The sequence below is a fragment of the Coptis chinensis genome, chromosome 5 (assembly GCF_015680905.1).
Source record: "Coptis chinensis isolate HL-2020 chromosome 5, ASM1568090v1, whole genome shotgun sequence".
NCBI lineage: Eukaryota > Viridiplantae > Streptophyta > Magnoliopsida > Ranunculales > Ranunculaceae > Coptis > Coptis chinensis.
Genome location: NC_141460.1, coordinates 88,477,427 through 88,498,475, shown reverse-complemented (window position 1 = coordinate 88,498,475; position 21,049 = coordinate 88,477,427). Strand labels below are relative to the sequence as shown.

General features: G+C 36.3%; 4 protein-coding genes across 7 annotated transcripts; 2 read left to right on the top strand and 2 right to left on the bottom strand.

Moving 5' to 3' along the window:
* Positions 1-4,625: 4,625 nt before the first annotated feature.
* Positions 4,626-8,504, top strand: LOC147499812 (protein IQ-DOMAIN 19-like). Of its 4 annotated transcripts, XM_086561578.1 has the most exons (5): positions 5,630-5,769; positions 6,035-6,501; positions 6,741-6,977; positions 7,257-7,934; positions 8,155-8,504. In XM_086561578.1, the coding sequence occupies exons 2-5, from the start codon at positions 6,049-6,051 to the stop codon at positions 8,176-8,178; spliced, it is 1,392 nt and encodes a 463-aa protein (XP_086417704.1). In that variant the 5' UTR covers positions 5,630-5,769; positions 6,035-6,048; the 3' UTR covers positions 8,179-8,504. The 4 variants fall into 4 exon arrangements, with proteins under 4 accessions (XP_086417705.1, XP_086417703.1, XP_086417706.1 ...); XM_086561579.1 differs by having other exon boundaries at positions 4,626-6,501; positions 8,158-8,504; XM_086561577.1 differs by having other exon boundaries at positions 4,626-6,501.
* LOC147499811 (2-oxoglutarate (2OG) and Fe(II)-dependent oxygenase superfamily protein) lies at positions 6,688-10,761 on the bottom strand. Its single transcript, XM_086561576.1, has 2 exons — positions 10,447-10,761; positions 6,688-9,699 (listed from the first exon to the last, which is right to left on the bottom strand). Exons 1-2 carry the CDS (start codon positions 10,726-10,728, stop codon positions 8,563-8,565), a joined length of 1,419 nt encoding a protein of 472 aa, XP_086417702.1. The 5' UTR covers positions 10,729-10,761; the 3' UTR covers positions 6,688-8,562.
* Positions 10,762-14,315: 3,554 nt separating this feature from the next.
* LOC147499810 (uncharacterized) lies at positions 14,316-14,981 on the bottom strand. Its single transcript, XM_086563540.1, has one exon. The coding sequence runs from the start codon at positions 14,979-14,981 to the stop codon at positions 14,316-14,318; it is 666 nt and encodes a 221-aa protein (XP_086419666.1).
* Positions 14,982-18,473: 3,492 nt separating this feature from the next.
* On the top strand, positions 18,474-21,049 carry LOC147499809 (Duplicated homeodomain-like superfamily protein). The gene is made up of 2 exons (XM_086561575.1): positions 18,474-18,992; positions 19,481-21,049. Exons 1-2 carry the CDS (start codon positions 18,640-18,642, stop codon positions 20,850-20,852), a joined length of 1,725 nt encoding a protein of 574 aa, XP_086417701.1. The 5' UTR covers positions 18,474-18,639; the 3' UTR covers positions 20,853-21,049.

Sequence of the window (21,049 nt, the reverse complement as noted above, 5' to 3'; positions counted from 1 at the left end):
TTTGAGGTTTGTTTGATGTATTTTTGCATACCGTTTTCGATTTCACGTTAAATATTTTTTTAAGGATTTGCATCTAATTTCTAATTTTCCGTTAGTTATTATCTGACGTTAGTTTAATGCGATTCTTGTGATTTCGATTTCTAGTTAATTACTTTTTGAGTTTAGTTTATCATTATATGCATAAAGTTTTCGATTTTTCATTAATTCTTTCTTTGAGCTCGGTTAAATGTATTTGAATCAGGTTTTTGATTTCCTTTTAATTATCCAATATGGTTTGTAATACCAACTTTATACTAATCTATATGTAGTGTCCTTAATTGCAAACATGACATAAAAATAAATTATGCTTGATTTAATATATGGGATCATCAAAGATTATCTAGTTCCCGATTTTATATTAATTATTCTTTAAATTATACCTGACTCACTATGTGGGATCTTCAAAGATTATCTATGAACGGGTCCTATCATATTAATTATTCTGAAAAAAATAAAATGCAACTATATATCTTGAGAACTATTATATACAAATATTGTATTGATCACTCATCCAAATTTCTTATAACATGAAAACCCCATGTACTTTCTATTAAAAAAAAATAACTCACAATTGATAAAACCCTTCAACTTCATTTTATTATTTAATAATAGAAGTTTGATTGAAGTTATGTGAGATTGTCTAATAAGAAGAAGTTCATATTGAAGCTACTTAAATAGCAAGGTGTCCCCAATCATAATAAAAAAGATAAGATAAACACCGTTTTAAATACAAAACTATACTTATAGAGACATTCCCACGACATATAACACAACTATATTTTGAGATTAGTTCAATGCATTTGCATCAAGTTTATGATTTTCTGTTATTTATTTTTTGAGGTTAGTTCAATACAGTTGCATCCAGTTTCCGATTTCTTGTTTATTATTCTTTGTAGTTAGTTCAATGCATTTGCATCCAATTTCTAATTTCCTGTTAATTGTTCTTCAAGATCAGTTCAATGCATTTGCATCCAGTTTCCGATTTTCCGTTAATCATTTTTTGAGATTAGTTTAATACATTTGCATCCAATTTTCGATTTCTCATTTATTATTCGATGAGGTTATATTTGCATCTAGTTTCCGATTTCCCATTAATTATTGTTTGAGGTTAGTTCAATGAATTTCATCCAGTTTTCAATTTTCCGTTAATTATTTTTTGAGGTTAGTTCAATGTTTTGTATCTAATTTATTTTTTGGAATTAGTTAAGTGTAGTTGCATCCAATTTTCGATTTCCTGTTAATTATTTTTTAAGATTAGTTTCACACATTTGCATCCTGTTTTCAATTTATAGTTAATTTTTTTTAGGCTAGTTCAATACAGTTGCATCCAGTTTCCGATTTTCTTTTAATTTACTCTTTGAGGGTTAGTTCAATGCATTTGCATCCAGTTTCCGATTTCACGACAATTTTTTATTTATTTATTTATTTTTTTTTATGTTAGTTTGATGTATTTGCATCGAAGTTTTGATTTTCCATTAATTATTATGTGAGGTTAGTTTAATACAGTTGTATCCATATTCCGATTGTTCATTAATTACTTTTTAAAATTAGTTTAATGTTTGCATGTGTATCCAATTTTCGATTTTCCGTTAAATATTATTTGAGATTAGTTCGATGCATTTGCATATAGTTTTATGTTTCCCGTTAATTGTTCTTTGATGTTAGTTTCATACAATATTATATATATTTTATAATATTTGTCATTATTGGTTTGCCGTTATTTTTTTTTTCATTTTCTATTATATATTTTGTGATGTTATTTTTTGTATAATTTAATTTTCTACATGTAATTTTTTTTGGTTTGGTATATAATTTATTTAAGCCCAACGTCCACTTTAACTAAATAAATAGTTATATAATTTATTTAAGTCAACGCCCGTTTTAATTGAATCTCGTTATTACGCTAAAATTGGAAATTATAAAATTTAGAAATTTAATTGGAATATGGAATATGTAGTTTTGAAAATTAACTATGACTAAATGTCTAAATTGATGACACATTTTTGATCCAACTTTATTTGTTAGGCCGTTCAAGCAACTCAATTTATTTTTCATAGTTTAATTGTGACTAAATGTTTAAAATCCCTTGTTTTGGATGTGACACATCAAATTGATCCAAGGGTTTTATTTCATTTTTGGTTGCCCATATATGTAGATACAATACATTTTTATTTGTTTTTTGGGAGTATACTAGATGGGATTGATTCTTTATTTATATTATACTTTTTTATGATTAGTTTACTTTTTTAGAGTTTTTGGAAAAGTCAGTTTTTATTGTGATTAAAAAATAGATTAAAGTAAATAATATATTCTAAGGATTTGGAATTGTTCAATTTGTTTTTTTCATAGTTTAATTGTAGAGTATAGCTATAATATTTCTAAGGAAAGCATTAAAACTTTGTTATGTTGAAGACTGAAATCACATTTGGGGGTAACAGCGCAGTTTAGTGTTTCACTGGAAAAAACAGCTTATTCAAATGATCACAAATGTTATTTTTAGGGTTTTAGGAAAATAATGTTGATTGTTTTTTTTTTAATGTTACTATGATTGGGTGCAGAATAACCTCAAAACAAATTTTTTAGCAATTTAGTTTTTGTATTTTTTGACCCCCGCAATTAGCTATATTGTTTAGGAAAAGTTGGAGACTTTGTGAAACTCTAGATGGGATTGATTCTTTATTTATATCATACTTTTATAGAGTTCTTCAAGGCGTAATTAGTAAATAGTAATCAGATGGATTTGGAAAAACTGGAATTAATCTCTTTGTGAGTGTTCCAAAAAATAGATTGGTGAGGAATGAAAATAACTATATAATATATATCTAAGGATTTGGAATTGTTTATTTTTGTAATTAGTATTAGAGTTTACAAAAAATTGGAGACTCTGTGAAGTGTTGAAAAATAGAGCTAATAGAGTATAGCTATAATATATATCTAAGGATAAGCATTAAATTTACAAGTTAATCCCTAAGCATCTACAGACTGAAATCACATTTGGGGGGTAACAGCGCAGTTTTCCCTTTTTCACTGGAAATCACACTTCATCCAGCTTGATCAAATGATCACAAATGTTATTTTTACTATCACGTTTCTTTTAAAATAATGTTGATTGTTTTTTAGTGTAGATGTTAATGTTACTATGATTGGGTGCAGAATAACCTCAAAACAAATTTTTTGAGGTATAATCCTCCCTCAAGAGCATACTTGACCCTGAAGCCGCATTTCAATTGCCTCAATAACCCCTTTACTTTGTCGCCACCGACATTTATTGCATTACAATTGATTGAGAAGTGATAGGTTTTATCATTTATTGATTTATACTAAGAAGTGATAGGTTTTATCATTTATTGATTTATACTAAGAAGGATATATCATATATCAGACGACGAAATAGTATTTTGTTTGTTTCTGTAACTGCAATTAATCTAGAAACGAGTCCAACTTTTGAATGCTCAAAATATAGAGTTCTTCAAGGCAAAAGACCTAGAACAGAATGCCAATGCCTTAACATATGCATATATGCTCCTTAATGTATAGTATTTGGTGGAGCAGAAATGATTATGTTATGAGGCAGAAATTGCCAAAGCAGGAATGGATCTTGAATAGGGCTTATGCTACATGGAGGGAATGGCTGGACATAAGTAATAACATGGTGTCTGAGATGAGCCCTACTCCACAAGAGAATAGGGCTCTTGACACAGAATGGTGCTCACCCCTCTTGGGTGGGTGAAAACTAATTTTCCCTGCTTATGATCATCATAATAGAGTATCTTACATTGCTGTGATCATCAGGGATTGGGCTGGGAAGATTAGTTGCAGCAGCTACTAAGATGGAGAGAACAGAATCGAAGACTCATGCTGGATTGATAGCACTGAGAACAGCAAGAGAAAAGGAATGTTCAAGCATTGCCATTTTGGAGAGGTGATCCAAATGCTGGAGAGGAAGACTATGAACAATGACTGGCATTATAGAGTAATTAATGACAGTATTACCTATTTATGTGATCTTTTTGATTCATGTCGGAGTAGGAAAACTACTAAGGAGGTGAACTGTAAACCATGTAAACTTGCTAAGTGGGCGCAACAAGATGGCCCATTAGAGTACTGTAACCTCTATGAGGAGACTTTTATTTCCTAAGTGTGTGGATGAATCGAAACTGAAGATTAGTATATAAAAAAAAACAAATAGTATTTTGATGGCGGATTGGCGGGACATGATTGACTTCTACAGTTCTACACTCCTACACTTCTACCTAAATTTTGGTCAACGAGTGCTTATCCAGAACTACAAGTCTCCACATGGAGGCATGGAACTACTGTGCTTAGCTAGTATTGTACTACAAAGTACAAACCCTGCCTGGACCACCTAAAATTTGTCATATTTTTCTTTGTCCAAGATTTGAAGCATTGGTTGGTGCTACAGCATGGCATGGATCTATAAGTCCCCCAGTCCCTAAAGGCCTAAACAATAGAACAATAGCAGTATTAGCAGAAGAGAAGTTCCTATCAAAAAAAAAGCAGAAGAGAAGTCGAGAAGAAAAAGTAAGCTCTACATTTCCCATAAACCTTTTGTTAGCACATTTTTTTTTTTGTTAGCACATGGTTTGCAGGCTGTTCCATTTTTCATGGTAATTAGAAAAATGATCAGTCCCCTCATCTTATAGGAGCCTATGATCGAACCATTGTATGTGATCCTTCTGCTGATCCATCTGTACACATGGGTTTTGAGATTCTCCTCCATCTCATCAGCAAGCTTCAAACTTTATTATTAGGGGTTTACCTTCTCTCAGACAAAAGGATAATATTTTCTATAGGCAAAAACAAGGAATTAATGACATTAATTAACATGTGTTCTCTTCCAACTGCTACATTCATGCGAAACAGTCTACAAGGTCCTGCCAAGAGCAATAAAACCTGATGGGATCCACCATGTCAAAAGTAGTTTTCTTCTCCATGTGTTTATTCCCTCTATAATCTCCAGCATAAATTTGAATCTGCATGCCTGGATTGCCTGCATTTGGCAATTTAACTTCATTTCCTTGTTCAATATAACTACGTACTATGTAAGCTTATGAATTAGTCCAACTTTCACTGGTGATGAGGATATTGTGCAACTGTGAAGTGCAAACTGCAAACTATCAAAGAAAAAAGTAAAAGAAGGCAAATACAGACTTAGTTAGTTAACCTAAATAGAGTTGGGGCCTTGGGTGGTCAGAAACTCAGAAATAACTCTCAATCAAGATTCAGAAGTGGGTTGCCGGGTTGCAACTGTCCAAGTGGGATTCTGAAAACCAACAATAGATGCATTGATGCTAACTTGGAATAGGGTCAAAGAATCGAGACTCCTTGGATCAACCAACTCTTCTTAAAGACTAAAGCTGGCACAGGATAAGCACGTGCAGACATCCCCATGAGCTCCTCACCAACTTGTGGACCCCCACACTCCCATGACCCAAATTGAACAGCGTCCACCCTGACAAGAGTATTTTACACGGATTCTGAGTGTTCACAATCTATCTCACATGCTCACTGACTCCCTCCAATCCCCATTCCTTCAATCAACTCAATCTATATTACCTAAATACCACTTGTTCCATCACTATTCACTGATCAAATATGAGCCTATGAGGTACGAGGGAAGGACTTGATGGGTACTTGGCAAAAGTTAATCATACGTGACGAATCTTAATAACCACTTATGTCCAGGAGGTTGGCAACTGGTTTAATGAGGTAAGTTTCTTCTGTGCTTCTTGCCTTCTTTTGCCACCACCTCAAAACAATAAACAAAGAACTAAACCAGATCATCTATCAAAAGAGATAAGTAACAAATAATGAGGGAAAAGAAGTTGGTCAAAAGAATTAAGAAGGTTTGTCTTAATGTACCTAGCACAGACTGTTTCTGTCTCTGTGTTTGAGGGGAAGGAAGAGAGGGAGATCTAAGTATCAGCTGTTGCTTTCTGCTCTCATTTCTTGTTTCTTTCTTATGGTTCCTAAGAAGATTTGACAAAGATGGGGAAAACAAGCAAATGGATAAGAAATTTGCTAAGTGGGAAGAAAGACAAGGTGAAAGAGAAGGAAAAGGATGGAAGCAATCAGCCAACTTCAGCTCCTACTGCAAATCCCACTACTCCCATTGCAACTACTCCTAGTACACCAAAAGAGAAGAGAAGATGGAGTTTTCGGAGAACCCCAGCAACAACACCAACCAAGGACTCGAATGCTGTGGATTCAATGGCCACCACCCCTCAACCAGTGGTTCTAAACATGTCGGAATCGGAGAATGAACAGAAGAAGCATAATATGGCTATGGTGGCAGCTACAGTGGCAGCTGCTGATGCGGCAGTGGCAGCTGCACAGGCTGCAGCTACAGTCATGAGATTAACTGCCTCCGCGAATGAGAAACAAAATGCAATTGACGAAGCTGCTGCTATCAAGATACAGTCTTACTTCCGTTCTTATTTGGTAAGTGTTTTTCCACCTTCCCCTCATTGCAACATGTGAATTACCTCTGAACCATGCCTTACGCCCTTACGTAAGAAACTATGTAGTAAAAGTTGTCTACCTACAGAATTGCTCTTAATTTGCATGTAGTATACACAAACTTAAAAAACCCGAACTCTTGCAAGAAAAAGATAATAGAAGAAACTACAGAACAAAGCAGAAAATACATATAACCAATTTAATTTGTGGTGTTGTTACAGGCAAGAAAGGCACTTTCTGCATTGAAAGGATTGGTTAAGTTACAGGCACTAGTAAGAGGTCACCTGGTAAGGAAACAAGCCACTGCTACTCTTCGTTGTATGCAGGCATTGGTGACTGTCCAAGCTAGAGCTCGTGCCCAAAGGATCAGAATGTCCGATGAAGGAGAGCTGACTAATCAGAGGCCATCCACACACAGAAGATCTCCGCAGCGCAATCGCCTCAGACAAACATATGATGTAAGAATTTTGCAATTATTTTTTATTCCGAGTTTTCTTGCTTTGTTTTCACTTCCTTGCAGCCAACCACTGAGATGTATATAGATCTCTTAGTATAGGAAAATCTGTCTTTGGATTTCTCAATATAATTGGAAGTTTGAATGATCACCCCCCAAAACCATAATGTTTGAAATTTTGATCCATCGTTCTACCCATCTGGTAATTTTTACTGGCATTCTGAAATTGTTTCATTCTTCAACCATCAACCACTAGTGTGTAATTTGCTCCTTGTGCATGTAGGAAATGGATAGAGGCATGGAGGAAAACATCAAAATTGTCGAAATGGATCTAGGGGAATCAAGGGGAAGTTTAAAAAGCAGACATAGCTATTCAAATCACCCACAAACTGAAAGAGTTGTCGATCACAGATTCTCAACATATTATCCCAGAGAACATGTGCATCCAAGACAAGACCAACACCAAATCTCACCTGTTCCATCCGCTCTGACTGATATGAGCCCAAGAACCTGCAGTGGGCACTTCGAGGAGTACTCCTTCGGCACAGAGCAGAGCAGCCCGCAGTACTACTCGGCAGTGTCCAAACCAGATCCATCAAGAGTCCCTTTTGCTTTTCCACGACCAGAAACATCACAAGACTACCCGTTCTTTCCAAATTATATGGCCAATACAGAATCATTTAAGGCAAAGGTCCGCTCACAGAGTGCACCAAAGCAACGACCAGATTCATTTGAGAGGCAACCGAGTAGGCGTAGAGCAACGCTAGAAGGAAGGAATGTTCCTCGGGCTGTACGAATGCAGCGCTCATCTTCGCACGTAGGTTCTGCTGTTCAAGGATACCAGTATCCATGGTCAGTCAAGCTTGACCGGTCAGTGGTGTCTCTCAAAGACAGCGAGTGTGGTTCAACCAGTACAGTCCTCACAAATACCACCTACTGCAGATCTTTGGCAACCTATGAAGTGAGTACTTACTAATTCCAAATGGCAAAACTTACATTAGAACAATAACGCTAAACTTGCAACATGTTATCAGCAATCTGGAGCACGTAACATAAAACAACTTGCGAAGTTCTGAGATTCTTCCCATATGAAATTATTTCAGTTACTGATACTCAGACTTGCCCGTCGCACATTTCTGATGCCATTTCTGATGCCCATTTTCAATTTTGCTTTGTATCAGCAGCCAATTGCGAATAAGTATTGAATGTCAAAGCTTCCTCATCCGACAACTGGAACTAGAAATTCTGATCAACCAGTGCATGTAGAATGAATAACAGAGATAGTAGACAACTAATTCATGCTTCATCAGCACGATGGTAGTGGAAAAGAGCTGACTTCATTCACTTCAGGAAATCAGTGTCATTCAAAGGAATCCTTGAAAACAAGCTTCCTTTAATAGTTTTAAGCTTTTGCTTCGAGTGTTTTTCTGTATTTCTTGCCTGCTTTTATATGATGTCTTCTGCAACCAAGTTTGATCATGTGTAAATGTATTTATCAGAGAAGAAATTTAATTTATTCATAATTACACCACCATCAAGAATTCATGCCTATGTCCAAGTGATTCCCTAATGAAATTCCAAAGCCTCTCTCATCTCTGCGTGCCTCTACTACCATAGTACTGCTTGGTTGTTTCACATGAGAATTCTGCAAATGTCATCCCATCCTTCAGGCGTGAGGAAAGCGGTGGAACTATTTCCTGAACTTTTTGATAGATTTTAGGTGGTTGTTTCCCAGGATGGTGTTGGCTAAAGAATTCCGAGACAGAATCAACTCCCCTATATGTATTTGTGGTTTTTGTATGGTACTTTGAGATAGCAAAAGTCTCGTTCCAGGCTGGTTGCAAGAACACAACAAAAGTCTCTCTGCTCAAGTTCGCTAGATTTACCGGTCTGCTGACAGAGTGAAGGGTTGAATGAAGTTTCCCCTGTGAAATGATATCAGCCCATTCCCCTACTTGAATTATGAAACTATCTGGAGGATATCTCACCAAGAAAATCTTACTATTGTTTGAGTCAAATATTTGTAAGTATGTGTGCCCACTCGGAGAAGGATGTTGTCGTTCAGGACAATTCCAACAGCCATCTTCTTCTTCTTCTTCTTCTTCTTCTGTTTTTGGTTGATCACATGGAGATGTAAACATTGGAGCTGTCAAAATAGTGAAAATTCCGTAATCATAATGCCATTGCTGCCACAAGTTGGAAAGAGAAGTTTTGCATGGTCTAACTTCATTTGCATGCTCCAGGTTTGAGTCTCTGTGAGGTGTACCCTCAACTCCCTCACTGACATCTGATTTTCCAAGGCCATGATGACATGTCAAAGGATGACGGGCCACTTTCTTTCCAGACCCATTTCTTTTCGCAGCCTCTTTTAACAATAACCTATCTAGAGTTGAATGGTAGTGTATCAAACGCCCTTTTGCCGTAGATGAGTTTAGTATACTTTGCTCTATTGTTTGCTCACCAATGGCCCTATCGCACAGTCGTGCAAGGTGGAGTCCTAGCTCCATCATACAGATACCAAGCTCCTTAAAAGTACTGCCAAGATTCATAAATTCAGAATCAGTGAACTCATGACAACTATCTGCATCAAGAACATGTGAATGCTCTCCTGAAGAGTCTCCATCATTATCCGAACTTGTACTCTGCACATATTTTAATTGCAACGCAAAAGAGGAAGCACTTCTCTCTGGATTCTTCAAGGAAACATCACTGCCCAAGCCGTGTTCCTGGAATTTCATTGAAGAAGCTTAAGAGCATAGCCAACTAAGTAAAATAAACTCAATGGTCTATGCTAACACCTTTACTGTAAAAATCCTATAGAAATCGCTCATCATAAACCCAGTTTCTGTTTCCTCTGACAATTCATAGGGTAAAATTATATTCCAGAGAAGGGGAAGTAAGTTTACTAGTTTAGCAACAAAGTCTATATTCCAGTCAAAAACCCTAGTCGAAAAATGCTTGTACAAGTTAGTGCTTTCCCTTTATAACCGTGATCTATAATACAAAACAAATAAAAAAAACAAAAAAAATCATGATCATATCTATTCAATCCATAAAAGTTAAGAAGTGGCATAACATAAGTTTGAAAGATGAAATTGGTGCCATTAGCATGGAAATACCCTTTTTGATAACCTATGCCATTGCAATTTAAACTGACTTGGTGACAGGTCGAGAAATGGACTTTACTTAATATGAAGCAAGATTTTATTCACTTTATACCAATCAATCAAAATATGCTACACAATCTTTTGCTCTAAACCAAACTGTAAAGATAATATCAATTCATTAAAGATTAGTATATAGTGTGCGTGTTGATAGGCACAACCATGAACCAACCACTTCTTTTTAACTTGTATTTTGCACAGCAAATATTTGATAAATTTTCTTACACACCAAACACTAAACTATGAACCTTTGAACACTTATGAAACTCAACTTAAAATGACTTGTAAACTATCAAAACTAGTAGTTACCTTGAGAATCCTTTTCCGATCATCGTTATTAATCAAAGCGAGCTTTCGAGCTAGCGGAAGAAGTATTCCACGTAGCTCAGCAGCTTTAGGAACTCCAGTAATAGTTAATAGACCAGGTCCTAATGGGCCAAGAGTTTGCATTACGTCATCAACTCTTTCTAACTCTTCTTTTTTAGAAGAAGAAGAAGAAGAAGAAGAAGATAAGTTTATGAGATCTGTGTAATGAAGTTCGTAAGGTTCTAGTATCTCTGCTTCCACTTGTTCATGGTCTCGTTTTTCCATTTGTTTATGTTTTTGAGAAAAAAACGAAAAAGAGTATCCGAGGTTTTTGTACGAGGTTTGAAGCTATTTTATAAAAGGCCTTGGGCCTTAAGCCCAACCCGGCCCCCAAGGACTCGAGGTTGAAAGCTTGATACTGATGGGTCAAATTCATTCGACAGAGTTTTGTTGTTGTATGTTTGTAATTTTGTATCATTTGATATTGATAATTTGGAACCAGAACCAAATTTTGAACATGAAAGATGTAACCGAGGAATTTGAACAATGCACGATCTCTATCATAGTATGAAGGAATCAAATAAGAGGAGCACGTGCAGTGGAAGTTCATTTTGTTTAATTAGGAATTGAAAGAATAATCAACTAGTTTAAAAATCTTATGATTTGTCTCAATCTTTGGTGACAAAATCCACATCTACCAGTACAAGCATCTTAAGAGTTAGCGCCAGATAACAGATCGGAGGAAGGGTCCCAAATTTTAATTGCAGGCATGTGAGCCGCTCTGGACACTTCTTAAATTACTAGGCCCGCTTTGCTATTTTGTCTGTTAGTATCACGTGTTATGCACGTGAATATGCTGCTGTGTGATCATCTTTGATTTGCTACTTTGCAAAAGAGGTAAAAACAGGAGACAAAACTTGTTGTTCCCTTGTGAATTGTGATCCATCATCCATCTCAGAACTCAAAATACATAACCCAGATAATGAGTTAGTTTCTACTATATACTAAAGTACTAAGTATTATTTGGCTTGAGGGCCCAAATAGTGCATCACATATGTCATGCAAAATAGAAACCTAGTTAAAGCTGGTCTCCATCTTTCGTTAACGTACCAACACACTTCAAAGATTTTGATACATTTTCCATGTCTACCAGAGACGTATCTTCATTCTTCAGTGACCGAGATCAGACTAATAGACTAATGGGGTGATCCTAGCTGTTAGTAAAATAACAAGTCCTGCCATGGGACCATTGTTTAAGTAGTTCACCCTCACGTTGCCAAGTGGAAAATATTGGCTAGGGAGCAAGAACTTTCTTTTTTTGTTGGATCAACAATCAGAATCGTGGACAGATTACACTGCATCTGCGTGGGAAGAATGCTGGATGCTATACCCGACGTACATGTTGATCCTTTGTTGCTGTCTTGGGGGTCCATTTGTGATTGTATTGACTATTCCAGATTTGACGCGACAGGCTTTGATTAACTTACATCATTATTCAACGGAGAAAATAAAATAGTGGCGATATATGTTCATACTTCATACTTCAGTTCTGGGATCCCTTCATGGCTTCACACACAGTACAAATAATTTGCATTTGAATACTTACTTCCTCTTTACTTTAGGTAACTTGTTAACAGTTCATCGAAAAAAAAAAGGTTTATCCGTAACTTGTTTACAATGTGAAATCATGTAAAGCTAAATATATAAAGTTGCATAGCTTTTAGAATTTTGAGCATGGTTTTATTCAAAGTTTTATATACATGCAAGTTGCCTATGTATATAAGCTATTTTTGCATTGGCTATGACATTTGCCAGCGAAAAAAGATGCTTCTTGAGTCTTGTTTACGTATCAAACTGGTATATGAAACCCATCAGAATAACGGTATGAATGGACCGGGCTTGGACTTGCATGAATTACAGCATATGTCGTCTATTCATCAAAGAAAAGAAAAAGATCTGGATATATAGCTAACTTGTCGATCACTTGACTAATGTGGAATTTCATCAGTTCATGAGATGAAATTCAAAGTGTGGAGTTATACAGTAAGTACCTTATCATCTGAACCAAGTAGAGCCGTAGAGGTACGCTTTCGATACATTCAACCTATGTTTTTACATGCAACTTAGATATTCATATTCTGTCAAACATCTCATATGCTGGTATGCAAAGAACATGAGAATGTACTTTATAGTGTATGTAGATCAATAAATTATACAACGACAACTTGAAACGAGGTTTCCGAAATGCAAAATAAAGTAACACAAAGATTTCAGTTGCTACAAAACTTTGCCTACGTCCACGGAGAGCACTTGATAAGACTTCACTATACTTATTGTGAAATTCAATTACTTAGCCTATCTCTATTATTTTTCGGTCTTAAGTTTCAAATCCTTCACTTTTGGCCTTAAACCCTTGTCTCACAAGTTGATCTCCTTTTTTTTTTGGCTAAAGGGTAATTTTAATTAGAAATGGGAAAATTACATAGAAATAAAAAAAAACAAAAAAAGAAGAAAGAAGATACATAAAGCCCAGGTAATTGGAGTGTAACTTCAATAGCTCAATAAGAAGTAAATCTATAATATGTTGGCCTCGAGTGTTTAACTCCAAGAGCTCAATAAGAAGTAAATCTATAATATGTTGGCCCTTAGGCCCTCAACCCGCCCTGACCCGGCCCTCAAAATTGCATATTAGCCTTCAAAAGTTGGCCTTCACAGATTTCCGGCCCGGCCCTCATGCTTATAAAGAGGCGGGCTAGGGTCTAGGTTCTGAAATATGAGCCCGGCCCTCATTGAGCTCTCACCAGCCCTCACTTGGCCCTTATACGTTTTATTGTTATTTTACGTTATATTTATGTATTATACTATAATTATCTAAGTTGTATAAAAAAAAAATCACTAAATTAATTTTTAATAAGAGATAGATTAGAACATAACATAACATAACATATGCGTTTTTTGTAATTGATTGAGTGATAGGAATATAAGTCATACATAAAACAAATCCAAAAATGTAGAGGTTTTAAGAATACTCTCTCTCTCTCTCTATTGATAAAAATTGATATACATAATCAAAGTATGATAAAAATAAACAAAAAATCACCAAAAAAAATAAACAAAGTATATATATATATTTAGTTAAACAATTGATATATATATATATATATATATATATATATATATATATATATATATATATATATATATATATATATTTAGTTAAAATTGATATACATAATCAAAGTATGATAAAAATAAACAAAAAATCACAAAAAAAAAGAAGTAAACTAGTAAGTATAATTAGACCTGACCCTCATTTGGCCCTAAAAAATGAGGGTCGAGGGGCGGGTTAAGGGCTTGAGTTTTCATGCTTGACCTACTCGACCTGGCCCTTAATACAAAATAGGGGCGGGCTTACCCGCCCTTCAATCATGAGGGCTTTTATGGTTTGAGGGTCAGGCTGGGGTCAAGGGGCGGGTTAAGGGATTGAGTTTTCATGTTTGATCTTACTCGACCTGGCTCTCAATACAAAATAGGGGCGGGCTGACCCTCCCTTCAACCATGAGGGCTTTTATGGTTTTGAGGGCCGGGCTAGCCCAGCCCGACCCTTTTATCACCCCTACATCAGGGTCCTCAAGCTTTGTTAGAACTTCCGGTCTACTGTTCCACCATTGTTTAGTTCCTAAAGCTAGTGCACAACCTTATTGAGCACATGTGTGTGCGGAGAAGTTTACCTCTCTCCATGATGAGGTGATGTTCAACCATGAGACTTTACTCTTCAGCTTGTTCCAGTGGCTTCTAAACCTCCAATGAACATTGCCTGATTAAAATGTATGAACTGCGGCTTGAGAGTTAGACTCCACCCAGATGTTTTTCTAACCCATTTGAACTGCTCTCTCCACTCCTTCAAGAATGGATTGGCATTCCGCTACATAACATGTTTCAATGCCCATTTCACCAATCCCAACACCACACACAAGTCCATTATGATCCCTAAGTACTACCCCCCAATCTGCAAGTTTTGGGTTGCCTCTTGAGGACCCATCTGTGTTTGCCTTTATAACACCAGGTGGAGGCAGCAACCAATAGCATTCTAGGGCTTTAGGCGCGTGTATGAGTTTGGGCTGCAAGTTGTGTTGCTGAAGCATATGGTGATTAGTTGAACTTGAGTGCTTTTTAGACCCTTTGCGCACAAATGTGAGTGAGTTTCTGATTCCCTTGCAAACAAGAGCATAGTTCGCTCGTTTCTGATCATAAAACATCTTATTTCGATTTTTCCATATGACAACCATACAAGAGATGGAAGTTGCTGTCCATAACTCTTTTGCTAATGGGCTATGATTCTTGCAGGCTTCGACGACTTCAAGATGAGTAGCTGAGGATTGCTGCAGCTGAAAAGTAGTAGTGACATAGTTCCAATACTTCATAGCGAACTCACATTCATATAACAAGTGTTGTTGGGTCTTGCACTGTTGTTTATAAGTGATGCATCTTGAGGCCAGCTTGAATTTCATGGACTGCAATTTATCATCAGTGTTCATGGTTCCTTTGAAGATTTTCCATCCAATTGCAGCAGTTCTAGGATGTAGTATTTCATGGTTCCTTTGGCTCTTATTACTTCATTAGCTGATGCGACAATGAGTTCTCCATTAGGGTGTGTTCACAGAGCATTTCATCTTCTATATCTTCATTTGGCTGCGACAGTAAGGCTACATCCACCCCTAGCATTGCAAGAATAGCATTGAGAGAGGGGAGGAGGGGGGAGTTCCACTAATTGTTGACTATACAGTCACTCAATTTGGCATTATAGCCTGCCCAGAAACTATGATCAATGGATAACATATCCTTAATTGATTTGTTGCCAAGCCACTTGTCCTTCCAAACATTAATTTGTTTTCCATTACCAATCACCCAGATGGTGTGTGGCTGCATTTCTTCTAGTGCCCATCTTATACCGTTCCAAATGGCCGAGTGCTTATTCTTATTCCATGCTCCTAATCTTTTCCTGTATTTCCCTTGCATAAAAGTAGACCAGTCATCTTTTTTCTTGAGCATAGCCCAGCCCATCTTCATCAACATCGAGAAATTTATGTCTTTGATTCTTCTGATGCCCATACCCCGTTCCTCCTTTGGTCTGCAAGTATTTTCCCATGAAGAAGTTACCATCTTTCTACTCGAAGGGTTTCCAGACCAAACAAAATTCCTTATGATTCTTTCACAGTATTTTATTACTAACATTGGCCATGTTATATATTAGCATACTGTTAAGAACATGTTGTGCAAGAAGAACTCGTCCTTGAAATGAGAGAAGGTTGCCTGCCTAGCCAGAAGCCTTCGTTATGATCTTGTCCACCAGCGGTGCTAGTGTAGCTCTAGTAACTCTTCCTGTGACCAATGGCACCCCTAAATAAATTTTAGGGAGAGTGCCAGCTTTGATTCCCAGTAAGTTCTGAATAGAGTTCCTTCTGTCATTTGTCATCAGGCCGAGGAAAAGTTTGCACTTATCCTTGTTTACATATTGACCAATTCCATTATTCTCGGTCTTAGCCTATGACTCACATTTGTTTACTCATTTTATGATGTAAAGGAAAAGAAAAGTCTAGTGTGGCCCAATTTTTCTATTAGTTTGGTGTGTTTGTTTGCTATGGAAAGGAAAATGGTCTATTCCCTATGGAAACAAAACTACATAAAGGAAAGGTTTTTTGATTTCGTGGCTCCTCGGATTTGAAAGGTTCCTTTCTTTCCCCCAGCATTTTGCATAACAAACTGTAAGTAGGGAAATAAAGTTCAATAAAAAATATGTAGTTTTCTATTCGTTTCATTTCTTAAGTTTTGGCCTCACAAACATGCATATATGATTGATTCCATTCCTAGGGGTTCTTTTCCTTTTCTAAAGTTACCAAATGGACACATTCCATTACAATCTTTTATTTTCTACTCCAGAGTGGACTACTCATGAGTTTTCTTTTCCTTTCCTTAAGCATAATATCCTATTAGCACAACTTAGTACATGTATGTTCGGGATATATATAGGTCTAACCCCAAAGAATAAACTCGGGACAACAACCTTAACTTGGCCATTAATTATTTTTTATTTGTTTTTGCTAAAGTTAAGTGTATAAATTAACAAATTAAAGGGGATTTAGGGTAACCTGGAAGGACTATCCTGAAGTCCTGAACACCTACAATGAGTAAATATAGTAAGCTATATTTGGGTTTTCTATGCTCATAAAACAAGTATGTTTTGCCACTTCATGATTATTTATATCTTTTGACATACCACACATTTCTTAGCACAAAAAATTGTATTAAGTTTGATTCTTCCATTCATATATTTATGTGTGACATTGGTCTGATCCAGTTAGCCACTTAGCCTGTTCTTAACTTTGTTCCATGCTACCGGATCAGACCATGTCATTTTGGGAAACTGTGACTGCTGTAGTTGATTATGATGATATCACCTAAACGCTAAATGTTAGATGAACCAATAATGTCAACTGGGGGTATCAAATGGGCTGGGCGGGCTAGGTTCCTTGAACAAACAAATCCTCATGCCACCCATGCCATGAGGGTCGGGTAAAAGCTCAATTTGCCAAGCTCTTATTGTCCCTCAACCTTCTAGAGCGGACTTAGGATTGGGCTGGAGGACCCATTGCAATTTTTAAACTTTTTAATTGTAAAAATGAACTATAAAAAAAAATCTTTGTAAGTGATAAAAAGTTTCAATTCTTGGTTAGGCATTATTTTGAGGGCTTTCTTAGTTGGGTTGTGGCTTGGCAACCTACTTGACACCCCTAAATTGTCATTTCCTCATACTCACCGCTTCGAGGAATTGATGATGGCCCGGTCAAGTCATGACTCATGATGGTTAATGTCTGAGAGACATGATTGGTGGTAGGAATGTAAATGGGGCGGGTCGGGTATGAGACCCCATGCCCTTCCCCACCCCATACTTGCTTGGGACGACTTGGGAATTTTACATACCCGCCCCCAACTTTTAATATATATCTCTTTAATATGGAAAATGTTCATTAACAAATCTATATTCACAATAAGGCCCATGAAATTATCAAAAAAGTCATTCCTTACCATTATTTAAATCTAAGTCCCTCCACCTCACTTATATTCACAATTAGACAATTGGAAATTTGTTTTTCACTGTCACACCTATGTCTAACTGACCCGATGTGACATTCAACATCAATTAAGCTGTATTTCTTATACTAGCCGGGTTTGAACTCAATTAGTTATGTCACAATTTTCTAATACATAACTCCGTAGAGTAGTGGATCCCCAAACCCATTTAGCACCCCAGACCTATCCTGTTAGGGTTGGGTTGATCTCTGTGGAGCCCGGTTCTTATCGGTATATTTTCACATCCCTAGTTGGTGGTCACAACCTATTTAGCCCCTATTTCGGTCCAAGGGGAATTAAAAGTTAAATACCATTAACGACCCAAACCTAGTTCACTCCCCCACTTTCTTAGAAAGCAAAATAGGATTTGGCTCTCTGCAAACAGAAAACATTCAAATAAAATAAAAAGAAAATTTGTAAAGAGGGGGATGAAATGAAATCTTTGAGGATCTACATCTAAAAGGTGATATTAAAATGAATTTTGCATTTCAATTTAAAATTTTTAAAACTAGCCCTAGATATATATTCTTAGGATCCAGAATTCCAGATCAATTATATATAGTTACCAAAAAAAAAATGATATATATATTTGAACATGATTGGTGATGGAATTAGATTCAAACCCATTTCATGCCGTGGTAGGAGGTGGTTATCTAGGGGTCCCCATGAATAAGCTTTACATAAGATCCCAACCCATTCGTAGGACAATTGCATTACCTATCTTTTAACAAAATGGTCCGTAGAAATAAAAATTCAAAATTGGATGGTTGCTATCATCCAATAGAACTCACTGTCTTGGGTGGACCCCATTCCAGTTGCATGTTTTCACGTGTCTTGATATCAGAAACCCACATTACATCATCAGCAGCATCATCTAGTTGCATAGGATTCTAATTTCTATTGAGCAAAAGAATGAAGAAACGAGTTATATCATTTTTCCATGATAGCAGACAAATACCCTTTGATGAATAGAGCGAGCTTACTTGTTGGTTTTTTTGCAAAACCGACAACAGTTTTTTTTATTTTCACTTGGTTGTAGACTTAAGTAAACAAAGTCTCTTCAACATGTTTAATGGAGTTCCAGAGCAATTTCACCAATTCATAGCTTCAAGAAGTGCACTCCCTTTACCTCTACCTCTAACTCTCCCTCCTACTTTCTCTGTCCATGAACTCCAACCTTCTAACCAAGTCTTTCAATCTCATCTTCTTCACCCCTTGCACCGACAGCATTCGACGCATGAAGATGAAGAGAAAGAAGAAGATAGAGCTGTTGCTGGAAGTTTAGATATTGAAGGAATGATGAGATCTGCATCTGAACCAATGGAACCTTGGCTGAAAGAAGAAGTACTAGCACTATTAACAATCAGATCTAGCTTGGGAATTGAGTTCTCAGACTTCATATGGGGTCATGTCTCAAGGCAAGTACAATAAAAAAACATAGTAGTACTACATTCATAAGTTCAAATTTATCTTTTTTATACTTTTTTTTTTGTTGGATTGCAAAAGGGTACTGTTAAAACTTAAAAGCCAAAACCATTATTTCTTTATTTTCTCTCTAAAATTGAAGCTATTTCAATTCATTCAAATATAGAAGATCATATATGTTTTTGTTTAGTTGGTAAGTATGGTCAAGTCTTTGGTTTGAAAATTGCATCATCTGAATAAGGTGGTTGTTTTGATGAACTTAGCTAGGCTTACACTCTATAGAGCCTTTCTACTTTCTGTTTCTTCTTTTGCTGAAAAAAATCTGTTTGGTACTTAAAAAAGCAAAAAATGACAAAGTTAGAAAAAGTGAAAAAGAATGAAGCAAAACCTACCTTGAATTATTGTATGTTATATAGTAGGGAATTCAGCTATTCTTACACATGGTGGTCCTGATTTTTATGTGTGTTTATTGTGAAATCAGGAAACTTGCAGAACTAGGATTCAAGAGGAGTGCAGAGAAATGCAAGGAGAAATTCGAAGAGGTAAGCAAATATTGCAACAACAATAATTATGGTAATTATTACAGGTCTTTTAATGAGCTTGAAGCACTCTTTGAAGATCAAACTCACAAGTCTGTAGATGATAAGATGTTGAAAAGCAATGAAGAAGAAAAGATGGATGTAAATATGGAAGAGAATTCCGCAAATGAGACATTAGAGAATCCAGTTGAGGAGAACCAATATGTGGTGAAAAAGCCAAAGAAGAAGAAGAAGAAAATATATCATCAACTTGAGTTATTGAAGGGTTTCTCTGAATTTGTGAACAAGATCATGGTTCAACAAGAAGAGTTGCATAAGAAGCTTTTAGAAGATATGGAGAAAAGAGAGGAAGAAAGGGTTGCCAGAGAAGAAGGATGGAAGAAGAAAGAAATGGAAATTTTTTACAAAGAGATGGAGTTTAGAGCACAAGAGCAAGCTCTTGCATGTGATAGAGAGTCTAAAATCATTGAATTCTTGAACCAATTTACAACAGGTACATCTCCAACCCAAGGTCTACTATTGAAAGATGAAATTCTCAAGACACCAAAGAGTGTAAGTTCACCGACTTCACCATCCAATGTTTTAGCTGAAAGGACTTGTTCTGTCTCTAGAGCAATCAACCCAAATGCACCTACTTCAAATGCTATAATCCTAGCTAAAGCATCACAAAACCAAAATCCTACTCCATCCCAACACAATCCTAAATTGCCCAATTCACGTATTCTTGAACATCCCCCTCACAACCCTAATGCTCTTACCACCCTAAACAACACTAGCATCACCACTTCTTCTACTCAACTTCTAGCTCCTCAAAACCCTAATTCTACATCCAATGACAGAGAAGATTATGGTAAGAGATGGCCAAGAGATGAAGTGAATTCATTGATAAACCTAAGGTGCAACCTTCAAACCAGTGTCGATGACAAAGAAAGTACAAAGGCTCCCTTATGGGAAAGAATCTCACAAGGTATGCTGGAGTTAGGCTACAAGAGAAGTGCTAAGAAGTGTAAAGAAAAATGGGAGAACATAAACAAGTACTTCAGGAAAACCAAAGATGCAAACAAGAAGAGATCATTAGACTCCAAAACATGTCCTTACTTTCATCAACTAAACACATTGTACAATCAAGGAAGACTCTCTATGCCATCAGAAGGACCGGAAAACCAAGCCCATTCGGCAGAAATCCGCACTGTAACACCGGAAACAGGTGTCGGAGCATGTCCACAAGATGCAGGTTTTAGTGATCCAATCGTGCATGTGAATGAAGGTGACAAGAATATGGTACAAGCATCACCACAAGAGTATCAATATTAATTATTTTGTCTTATGCCTCACTAGTACTAATTTAGAGCAAATAAATATATAAGCTTGGTGTCAATTTAGTTATAAATTTTTGCATGTTGAAGAGTATATGTAAGCTAGGCCTTAGTGCCATAGTTTGTCGCCACCGACATTTTGGAGTTTGAATCAAAGAAATTTATATTCAATAATAACAACATATATTACGACAA